General features: G+C 46.9%; 1 protein-coding gene across 3 annotated transcripts in view; it reads left to right on the top strand.

Moving 5' to 3' along the window:
* The window catches only part of LOC136645736 (calcium-activated potassium channel subunit beta-2), a 96211-nt gene extending 85497 nt beyond the window's left edge, over positions 1 to 10714 (top strand). For all 3 annotated transcript variants that reach the window (XM_066622124.1, XM_066622127.1, XM_066622126.1), the window contains one exon: positions 10430 to 10714. In XM_066622124.1, the coding sequence (XP_066478221.1) occupies positions 10430 to 10714 (285 nt within the window). The remainder of the gene's footprint in view (positions 1 to 10429) is intronic.
* The last annotated feature ends 1350 nt before the right edge of the window (positions 10715 to 12064 follow it).

Raw genomic sequence — 12064 nt, forward strand, 5'->3', positions numbered from 1 at the left:
AAAGGCTAGGTGAAACCGCAGCAATACACACCATAATCAGGAGAGCTAAACACATCTGCCAAGCTGATGGTTCTACAAATGGAAGCCAGGGGCAGTTAAGTGTCTCTGCTGGTGGCAGAGACCACCTACCCTGGCATAGTGGAGTTAGTCCAACCTGCCTACCAAAACCAATGCAACCCCTAGGGAAAGTGTGTGTTCACTCCTCTCAGGCCAGACTCTGAGGCATAGGCTAGACATGGGCAGGGCCAGGTTAACCTAGTTGCTAAAGTGGCATATGCTACAGGCCCCGCACTAAATGCTTGCAAGCCATCTCCGGTGAAATTGGCATCTCACGATCTGGCAACCCTGTTATTTACATGTCAGGGGGAGCCACAGGCTGCATGGTACAGAAGCGTTATGGACGTCATTAATAACATGATACGAATAAACAATTCTGTTCAAATTTAACGCTACTGCAGATTGTGCCTCAGTACCGGAAGAGCACGCGCTCTGCCGGCGCTAGCTGTCACAAAAGTGCCAAAAAACACATTGTGACAGCAGAAGAGTTTGAGGCGTCGCAGGTAAGCTGCACGTGGACCGGCAGACGGGAGGGGAACAGGACAGGGATGGGTGCATTGGGGAAGGGAGGGCCGCTTTCTAACCTATGCTACAGGGCTCGCACTAGTTTAATCCAGCCCTAGACATGGGCCTCTAAAGAGAGGGAGTTGTGTTAGAGTCACAGAAAATGAGTTGCTGCTGTAATTTCATTTTTATTCTAAAGTTTAGACTACGTCACTCCAGAGGGAGGTAATATAACCGAATAAGATCGCACCCCATCCTACTCACAGCAACCCCTCCCCGCAGCCCCTGAAAATGTATTCCTGAGAATCAAGAGATCCTGTGGTGCAGGTTGAGATGTCGCATGGGAGGGCTGTTGAGGAAGGGAGGTTTGGCAGAAATCACCCCAATCTCCTGCGCAAATATAAATGCTTTTCTATTGGCATAAATCCAGGTTTAAACCTAGGATAGCAATCCATGCAGTTTCCAATTAAAGTGGGCTTAGTGAACTCTTTATGACTCAGTGATAGAGATATAAATGTGTTTAAACAGACATCGCATCTAGCCCTCGGATCATTATTCAATTCACCGAAAGGAAAACTCATTATGTTGACTCAAAATATCTCTTAAATCAGTCAGCGTTCATCTATTCATCCTTAGAGATAATTTAGCTTGTTAAAACAGAAGGTCCGTAGGTCAACTCTGAGTACAATAAACTTCATGGGATCTTCTGGTAACAGATAGGATCACTTGGTTTCCAGTCAATATGCAAAAGAAGTAAAAAAATAGAAGCCGAATCTCAGTAGTTGCTCACCCGCATCTACTCAATTGAAAATTCAGCCAGGCTGCGCCAATTCAAATATGTTTACTTTTATGCCGGAAAAATATAATGACTGTTGCAAATGCAGGGAGGCAAAGAAAGGCTGTGTCCCCCAGGCTGTGGGTGCATCTGTGCCAATACAACATTAGAGTGCAATTGGCAGTTTCACCCTGTGATGTGCAGCTCTTTCTCCAGATGGCGGTTTGTCTTTGTTTGTGTAAAGGGGCACCAGAGGTCCCTTTACTTTGCTCTGATGACGTTCAGGCAAATGTATCTGTTCATTATCTGCCTTCAGTCACTCAGAGATACAGTTCCAAGCTTGCACAGAAATTTAATTGCCCTCAGTAGGGTGAAATCGGATCCTGGAACACAGATCCCAGTGATTGTATAATTGCAAATACCAGTAAAATGACCTCGCATAATGGCTTGTTTTGTGACGTTGCACCAGCAGAGCAGGCAGTTTACCCCATTTCAACTGCAGGTACAGTGATTCTTAGGGCTTTTCCAGCCGATCTGATTTATTTTGCAACACGCAATAGTTGTTATTCCGATTTTGCAGGGGGCCCAGTTTTTAGGGCCAAAGTGGTGTCGCTGTTAGAGCAGGTTTGTCCAACTTGTTTCATACAGCAGCCCAAATTGCATTTATGGCACCTGCAGGAGGCCTGGAAGTGACATCATGAAGCAGGAAATGACATCATTAGGCAGATGATGCCCAGAAATAAGCACTTTGTTCTCACATGGGAACTCACTAGCTGCAGATGACAGAAGAGAAAATATGCCAATCTAGATCATATTTTTGAAATATGGGCAAAACCAGTTATCACAAGGACTGCCCTTTCAGCAAACTAACTAAAGGCCCAGTAGTAAGGAGAAAACTCAGTATTACTTTGCCAGTCCACATAATTGTGGACTTACCATTAGGTCCGATGGGGCAAAAACCCCAGGCACCTCTCTGAGGCTCCTGACAGGGGCAGAAACTGCGCTTCCGGTTTTCTGGAAGCACAGTTTAAAGTGTTGGGGAACCTCACAGAGGTTTCTCCAACGCAGGTGGAGGTCGCACGAGGCTCTGTGAGCCTCAGGTGAGTGGGGGGCGCAGATTTCGGTGCGGGGGCAGCAGTAGCCAGCAGGGGGCCATCGTGGACTTTTGCCCCAGGCACGGGTCTGGGGAGGTCCGCTGCTGAGTCCACATTAGATGAGTTGGTTTTGCAGTAGCATTTGAGCAGAAAAATCACCACAAAGGCAGAAGGGCAACAGGACAGAACTTGGGTTGCAGTGGTCAGCCATGTCTTTGGAATGCTCAGTTGTAACTGAGTAAATAAACGTCAGTTCCAGAGAAAACAGATCAACCTGAGAAAGAGATCATCCAGATCAACCAGAAGCAGATGAACCTGAACAACCAGTTCCAAAGAAAACAGATTTCAAGTGTGAAATCAACTGAAATTATCACCCTCCCTGGCCATTCCTGGATTGGGCTACAGAAAGGCAGTGGGAAATAGCCAGAGGGGAACAGAGTTTGAGAGCTTTGCTGATCAAAATTGGTAGGAATAATTTCTTCACTGAGGACAACTTCGAAGAGGGCTGGTCTGGAGAAAAAGATGCTGCTGGGTGTGTGCTGTGAACCTCTTCTAGTCCGGCTGTTGAAGTAAGGACCAGTAGGACATGCAGGCATGCCCCCTTAGTAAGTCCAAAGACCCTTCACACTCCCCAGTTTAGTCTGCCATGCCCATTTTCTCTTCAACTTTGACTCAGCCTCTGCTCTTGCAGCTGAGACTGCCTGAAGGCGAGAGGCCATTTTACATTTTACACCAAAGTTTCATCTTTGGCTTTACCAAATAAAAAGTTTTTTTTTTTAATCAGGAAAAGTTATACACAACTCCATGTAATGTCTACTCTGCTACAGTAGCTTTCAAAAGCTTTGAAGAGTTTTGCTTGTTTATAGCCATACTTAAATCCTCCCAGTTGCCGCTTCCTCTTAATCTAAGGAAGGTACAGTTAATGCTTGCTTGACTCGAGGCTGTTTTACAGGTTATGATTGATTCTCCAGGGTTTTTATTATTTTTTCCTCTGAAAGCCTGTTGTCCTGACTGAATCCCAAAATAAGTTCTATTAATTTGATACATCCCTTGATGGAAATGCTCGACTTTGGGGGCCAGCGTGGAATGAAAAGATTCTTCGCTTTCAACACACTCAGATTACTGAAATGAATGTTCTCCCGGGCAGATCAACTCCATACCAGTCGGCCTTTGAGAGAAACCTGGGGATAGCTAGCAGGACACAGGTGCAGGCTCCTTGTGTCCTTGATATAAGTCTCTGCTGGGCACTGAATGCCTACACTGTATAGCATCCTCCAATAGTGCACTTCTCCCAGCCCGCACCATCACTGGCTGGAAGCAACCGCAGTCTAGTAGTGAGTCTCTAGTTAATTATTTTAATTATTAAGCAAAGATTTGAGAAACAGATGGCATTATACATATATCCATGCATGCATACACAGGTATTTACATACTGCCTTCTGATTTTACACAGCATTCAAGGCAGTTTGCATAGGCAAGCTAATCTAAACCACCATTTGAAATAGGCATTTTACAATATGTTAAGAACATAAGAACAGCCCCACTGGATCAAGCCATAGGCCCATCTAGTCCAACTTCCTGTATCTCACAGCGGCCCACCCAATGCCCCAGGGACCACACAAGACAGCAAGAGACCTGCATCCTAGTGCCTTCCCTTGCATCTGGCATTCTGACATAACCCATTTCTAGAATCAGGAGGTTGCACATACACATCATGGCCTGTAATCTGTGATGGATTTTTCCTCCAGAAATTTGTCCAATCCCCTTTCAAAGGCCTCTAGGCCCGACGCCATCACCACATCCTGTGGCAAGGAGTTCCACAGACCAACAACATGCTGAGTAAAGAAATATGTTCTGGAGAAAGGACTCACAGATCCCTCAGTTCACCAGATGTGGCCATCACAGTGTGGTTATCTCTTCTGGCTATGTGCCATCAAGCATGCAACTCCATCCTGCCACAACAGGTAACAACAACTTATCAGCTTGGCATCCGTCTCCCATCCAGAAACAAGACCATGGTTGCCCCTCCTTAGCTCTTCAGGCAATACAGCAGCTCAACCATCAGACCATACCTCCAGCTCCCATATTACTTCTGCTGCATTTTTTAAAATTTCAGAACAAGCCTAAAAAATGACGTAATACTAATGACCGAGTCCTATTGAGCATTTATGATGGTGGAACTCATGTTCCACTGTTGCAAATGCATTTGTGGTGCCACAAATGGCACACCACCGCTGACTGCAATGGAGCTGTGAGTGCTAACAGCCAGCAGCTCCAAGTACCCATCACCAACAGAACTGGTCTGTGCCAGAGCAGGTAAGGTGATTTAGGGGCAGGTTGTGGGCAGTTGGGGGGGAGGCTCAGGTGTGGAGGGGGAGGGCATGGTGGAAGGTGGAGGATCTTGGCCACAGTCATGCATGTTGGATCTTGTCCCCCCTTTTCAGCCTAGACCTGCCCCCTTCTTCTTCTGAGACTTACACCAGCAATCCTGTAGCTGCATGGGTCTGAGGAGACCCATTGGCAATCAGGCAGCCTACTGAGAGATGAGTAAAAGTTACTTTTTCATCCTGTATCAGTATGAGCCTACTTTTTTCCCAGCTTGTGTCACACCTGGGGGGGGGCGGTGCAGTAAGTACCACAGATGCCGCAATGTGCCATGTAAATGTCTTCTCCCACTCACCGTCGGAGCCATTCCAGGCAGCGACAGCAACATGCAGGACCACTGCATGGAATGTCTTGGTCAGCAAGTGGGAGGGGCCACTTACACCGCACATTGCAGCATCTGCAGTACTTAGCACACTGCCCCCGGTAGCTACGCCACTGGTCCCACCCTCTTGCTTGCCAGACAAAGAACAGCTGAGTAAGAAGTCATAGCAGCGGTTTCCTTTTCCTTCTCCAAGCAGGGATAGACCTAAGGGAGGGGTCATGGGTGCGTTGCCCCCCAATTGTTGTGCCAGCGGAGAAGGGCGCCTGCTGGGATGGGGAGCAAAGTCAGTGCCAGGGGAACGCCCACTGGGTGGAGTGTCAGCTGTGAGATTGTGCCCAGCTGACACTCTGGCTGGCCCCAGGTCTCACAAGACCTCACAAGGTCTCGCAAGAAGGGGCAGGGCTACTTGACCTGGTGACCAGGTTCATAAGGAGCCGGGCCACCAAGGAAGGTCATCGTGACTTTGGGAGGAGACCTGGGGGGGGCACACCTGCTGCCCTTCCTCACAGTCCCCCCAGACACAAACACTGGATCCACCCTGGCCTCCCATTCACAATTATTGACTTACTCCTTCTGGGCCAGACAGAGAAAGAAGTGACAGATAAGTGAAACAGCGGGAATGGTGAGGAAAAAGAGCAGCAGCAAATCCAGGGGCTATTGATGGTGTTCCCCTCTTGGGATATGGGACTGCAGCCAGGGCTGGTGCTACCATTAGGCCAACTAGGCCTGGTGCCTAGGGTGCAGACCTCAGAGGGGTGTGTAGTACTAAACTCTGAGGGACACAGTTTTATTCAGATTAGTTTTTTTTTTATATTTTGAATATAGGTTGTGGCTCATCCACTGGGACCCTCAGTGGATAAAAAAATCTGTGGGTACCAAATCAATGGAAAAATAGCTATAAATACCCACTTCTGGGTTCCTTACTCCTTCATTGTCGCCCCAGAATGCATTGGTATAGATGCTATACTGCATGCAGCCACTACATGGGCTACATAATGGAATCTGTTGGAATGAAATTATAATTATTTAACAGCATGAAGGTGGGAAATTGGATTTTGGTGCTTTATTTCCTTGTTACAAGGCATTTAAAAGTGGGTGTCAGTGATGAGTCAAATCAGTGGATACCAAATCAGTGGATAACGAGGCATGACATGTATGTTGGTTTTTTGGTGGGGGGTGCAAATAGGCTAGCTTAGGATGCAAAATAGCCTGGCACTGACCCTGGCTGCAGGAGGCGCCTCACCATGCCAACCCTGAGAGTGGCCTCAAAAGTACATAAGAACATAAGAACAGCCCCACTGGATCAGGCCATAGGCCCATCTAGTCCAGCTTCCTGTATCTCACAGCAGCCCACCAAATGCCCCAAGGAGCACACCAGATAACAAGAGACCTGCATCCTGGTGCCCTCCCTTGCATCTGGCATTCTGACATAGCCCATTTCTAAAATCAGGAGGTTGCGCATACACATCATGGCTTGTAACCCGTAATGGATTTTTCCTCCAGAAATTTGTCCAATCCCCTTTTAAAGGCATCCAGGCCAGTTGCCATCACCACATCCTGTGGCAAGGAGTTCCACAGACCAACCACACGCTGAGTAAAGAAATATTTTCTTTTGTCTGTTCTAACTCTCCCAACACTCAATTTTAGTGGATGTCCCCTGGTTCTGGTGTTATGTGAGAGTGTAAAGAGCATCTCCCTATCCACTCTGTCCATCCCCTGCATAATTTTGTATGTCTCAATCATGTCCCCCCTCAGGCGTCTCTTTTCTAGGCTGAAGAGGCCCAAACGCCATAGCCTTTCCACATAAGGAAGGTGCCCCAGCCCCGTAATCATCTTAGTCGCTCTCTTTTGCACCTTTTCCATTTCCACTATGTCTTTTTTGAGATGCGGTGACCAGAACTGGACACAATACTCCAGGTGTGGCCTTGCCATAAATTTGTACAACGGCATTCTGGGTATAGGTTCTGGGTCCAGTGTGGTCCAGGTCTTCTAAAACACTGGCAGCGCATAGAGGCACTACAACAGCTCCTATGCAGGAAGCCGCATGAGCCATATGAGGCATGAAAACATGTTAAGCTGCGAGGCATTCCTCTTTCTTCCTGTAGCAAAGTAAAGTAAGATGCTTTTATTAGAAGCAGACAAGAATAGCTGATGGGTTCTTCCTGCTGTTAGGCTCGACAAGCTGCCATCCGTTCCACAAACTGGGAAGACAGCCTCATGCACCCAAGCAAGGAAAGCATAAATCTAGAATCAAAGACTGCTGGTGGCCCCCTAGGGTACAGGTTGCTACTCTCCTCCTCCCGCCTCCAAGCAAGCAGCCATCTCAGAGCCCACACTGCTGGAGAGACAGTGGCACTAGCATCCCAGAAACTCAGCACTCGCAGCCCTCGAAAGGTCAATGTAAACCAGTGCAACCTTTGTAGCTCACTGATTGCATCAGCCTCAGGCACTTATGCGCTGAAACATCCAGATTACTTTTTCCATCTTGCTATCACAGATGCCGTGGAATGCGCTTTAATTTTCAGCAGTGATCAGACTGTAGGACCCAATTTAAAATATCTGTTTCCTTTCCCCTACCAAGAACTGCGTAAAGATATTTACACTATATCTCATTGCTGTCGGCTTCTGCTTGGAACTAGAAAGAAATAAATGGCTACTGAACATGCGGTCTTCAAAATTGTCCCCAAAGGGTTCTGCGTGGCCTTTTCATCCATGCCTTGTGCACGTTTTGACTTCGGTTTTTTTAATTCTCACCAAGATTCTTGTCAAGACTAAAGTTCTGGCAGTTCAAATGTTTGACACTTGTACATTTTCTCTTTCCTGCTATTGATTGACAAGGACTCAAGAGAGGTGAACTACGATCTACCTCCCTTTTGCATTCAACAATCAGGCCAGTTTGTGGGAAGATTTAAAGCATCTGATAGAAACTGCCTTTCCACATTCCAAGTAGCAGGGAAGCAGGAAGTGTAACTCTCTCGCCCAGTCATGCTTCCTGTTTTCAAGAAGCAACGTCTGAAAGGGGAGCATGCAAATCTACACCACAGGAAGATGTATGTGGCCCAAATATGGAACAGTACACACATCTCCCTGCAGGGATGATGCACAAACTCCCTTTTCAATCGTTAGCAAAAAAGAGAGACCAAAACCAGGAAGTGACACTTGCAGGGTTACTACCGGTGCACAAATTATTTACTTGAGGAATTAGAATGCAGGGTTGGCTTCAGGAGAATTGGAGTATCTAAGCTGCTGCTGACGAGTGCCTCACGGTTCAGGCATGCCCCCTTATCCATGGGGGTTCTGTTCTGGAACCCCCCACGAATAGCTGAAACTACAGATATGGGCAGTCCCAGGGGGCTTCTCTGGGCCTCCTAATACCTTATAAGGCATTAAAAATATCACTGCTGGTTTCTCCGTGAAATTGGAAGTAGCGTTTTTTTACCTGCAGAACTCGGTCTGAGCTTGGCAGAGGCCAGGGACAGACAGGCAGAGCTCCCCTCGCCTCCGGAGGGGCTACATGTGGGGGTACATGCACTGAGGGGGCTCAGACGAATCCACAGATAAGTGAATCCGCAGATACAGAATCTGCGGACATGGGGGTCCCCCTGTAGCTGTATAAGCACTCCAGCAACACACGAAATAGCATGCTGCAGGAGCATTTGCTGATGAAGTGCTGTGGACCTGTCAAATGTTCCTTATCCAGAGGAAACCTCTGCAACTGCCCCTCTCCCGCAGGATGCAGCAGTATCAATTTTGGTATTTCTGCATCAGCGGAAGAGAAGGTAGGATTGGGCTTTAAGTCCCCAAGATACATACTGGTTCCATTCCAGTGATTTGACCAAAAGTCACAATGTATGTCAGTCAAAACAGCTGGCTCTTGCTGTCCCAGCACTATCACATCTGAACAAAAGTACCACAATGGATGGACTATGCCAATATGAAAGTGCCGGTGCTGTCTTGATCAACTCGGATAGCCATAACTCAGACCCAGTGTACAAGCAGGAGGTTAGAAAGTGATACCTATTCAATGGAAACAGGTAGATTGCAGGTGTGACTTTGCAATGTCTTGATAAAAGTTGCAGGCAGGATGCAGAGATTACAGGCATGAGCTACTGAAAGGCTGCATTTAACGGGGGCAATACAAAATACAAATACAAGACAGGAGGTGCACTCGTAAGGAAAGCAGTCAAATGTTCATATTCTCCATTTGGGGGATATGGATGCAAATAGTTGGCCTGGACAGTCAGGCATGGCTTGAGTAGTGCTGTCTGGCATCAAGTTGTATATACTGTCCATGCTTGCATTGTATCAATGGAAGAAATAATAATTCAGGAAAAATCTCCATAGGTAAAAAGTACCTCCTTTATCACATAAAGGGCTCAAGCTGACATAACACCACTGAATAACCATGTGTGGAAGTATGAAAATTGTTTTATTGAGGGCACAATCCACAACGCCCTTTTGGCTGGCACAAGTCCCTTGCGCCAGCCAAAGTGTCGCAAAACTGCCATAAAGCACTTTCATGCCACTCTTGTGGTAGATTGGCCAGCACACAGATGTTTGTCAGCCTCCCTGCACCGACATAAGCCCTGGGACCCAGTAAGTTTGCAACAGCCAAGCGCAGCCAGCATAGGGGTCTGGCATGGGGAGGAGGTGTTTCTGAGTGGGGGGAAGGCACACAGCAGGCGTTCCCTGGTATGGGCAAGTGGAGAGCAGGAGGCAGGGCCAGGATCCAGCACTTGTGATCCTATCCCCATTCCTGGAAGGCCCAGGGCAGTCCTGGGCTGCTCAGATTTGCACCACTGATTTAGGTAGCACAGACCCAAGTAGCCCCACTGGGGCTTCTGTGGCTCTCCCTGGGGTAAGGGAAGAAGTTTCCCCTTGCCTCGGGCCAAGCCTCAGACAGTCTGAAACTTGTGCTGGATACAGTGCAGGCCTTCCGGCCTGCCTGTTCTGTTGCAAGTTAGGACTGGGCTGTACCTCTGATTATTGGCCCTTCTCATACAGTGTTGTCTAACTTATAGCAGCTTTACAAGGTCTCGGGCAGAGAGCCATCCTCCCGATTCTGTCACTTCATCATGTGACAATGTCAAAAGTGTGCCAAAATGGTTGAATGGCTCACACCTAACCCTACATAAACCACAACGCTATCTCCACAGTTCTGCTTATCAATAGCAGTTAAACTGTGTTGAGTTTGTGGTGTGGATATATTTTCAGTATCACTTTGTCCAGAAACAGAAATGTTTGGTTGAGCCAAAGATATTTCCTCTTTTAATGTTTATTTCTCCCCAACAGTGCTCTTATATACCCAAGTGTGGCAAGAACTTTGAGGAGTCTTTGTCCCTTGTGAATGTTGTCATGGAAAACTTCAAGAAGTATCAGCACTTCTCCTGCTTCTATGACCCGGAAGGCACCCAGAAGAATGTGTTGCTAACCAAACTTTACAGCTCCAACGTGTTGTTCCACTCACTCTTTTGGCCAACCTGCATGATGATAGGAGGGCTTGCAATCGTTGCCATGGTCAAGCTGACCCAGTACTTGTCTCTTCTCTGCGAGAGGATCCAACGGATCAACAGATAGAAGCTGAGGCGGACTTCTGGGATCAATTGACAGCTGAAATACTGTTTTTTTCATTCTTCACCAAAGAACCTTAAGTTTGTAATGTGTACGTCTGTTCTGAGTTCCTTATATTTTTATGAAGTAGAGCAATAATGAAAAAGGCTGTTCTATATGCAAACGTGATGCTTTATTATGCAGGTGATGAGAGCAGGAATCACGGTTTGCGTTGGCCGTCTACATGATCTTGATTTATGCTGCAATTTAGTACTTCTGTCTTTCCTTTCCTTCTTTTCCTCCTTTTCCTTTTTTTTTTTTCTACAGCCAAAATAGGGCTCAGCGTGACCATTTGCCAAGCATTGTCAGTGACTGCATCACCATTTCCGCGCACATCCATTGGGGAGGGAGGCCTAACATTGCCATGTCTGTTCATGTGAGCCACTTTAGTTCCACTAAAGCCTGGGAAGGGGGAGAGGAAGGGTGAAATGGAAGAAGGAGATTTGAAGAAAGGTAGGAGTATCCAATCGGTTGGCTGAAGTGGAACTAAGATGAACAAATTGATCCAGAAATCGTTTTCAGGAGCATCATTCTCCAGCTGCCTGCTCCATTGACCCCAAGCACAAGCATGTATTACTTCCAGGTGGGTATTGCTGCACCCTCAGGCCCTCATCCAGAGAGTCACCCTCCAGTCTTGTTGAAATTGATAGGACAGTTGGGTCACGGCAGATTTTAATGGGATATAAGTGCAAATTTCTTTCCTTAGATTGGAAGGGGCTCAGCAGCGTAACCAGAGGGGGAGCAGTGCAGTAAGTATTGCAGGTGCCACAATGTGCCGTGAGTGACTGGGGCAGCATTGCTGCATTGCTATCGCTACCCCGATGGCTCCAACAGCAAGTGAGAGAGGCAACTTACACGGTGCACTGTGGCACCAGTACTTATTCCCCCCTCTGGCTATGCTACCGAAGGGGCTCAACATTCTGGATCAGAGCCGTATTCTTTACAATGGCCTCATGCTCAGGGTTAAGCTTTCCCTTCTGGTGTTTCAGATATCTAGCAAACATTTAGTTGCAATATCTTTTACTCATGGATCATTATCTACCAAAGCTACAGCCAAAAGAAAAAAAAATCCCACAAATGTACCCAATTTTTCAGCTGCTTTCATTTTCCACTCCAACCTGAGCCCTGTAGGCAGAGATGGGACCAGAACACCTTAAGTACAAGTTTCTTATGTGCATTTTTCTTGTATTTGCTACCATATCACTGTAAAGAAGAACTTAAGAAAAAAAAAAACACAGTCAGCTATTTTTTCATTTTTTACTTCCAACTATTTTAGATTTTTTTACTGGATATTTGAAAAAAAAAGAATACTAGACA

The sequence above is a fragment of the Tiliqua scincoides genome, chromosome 3 (genome assembly GCF_035046505.1).
Source record: "Tiliqua scincoides isolate rTilSci1 chromosome 3, rTilSci1.hap2, whole genome shotgun sequence".
NCBI classification, from domain to species: domain Eukaryota; kingdom Metazoa; phylum Chordata; class Lepidosauria; order Squamata; family Scincidae; genus Tiliqua; species Tiliqua scincoides.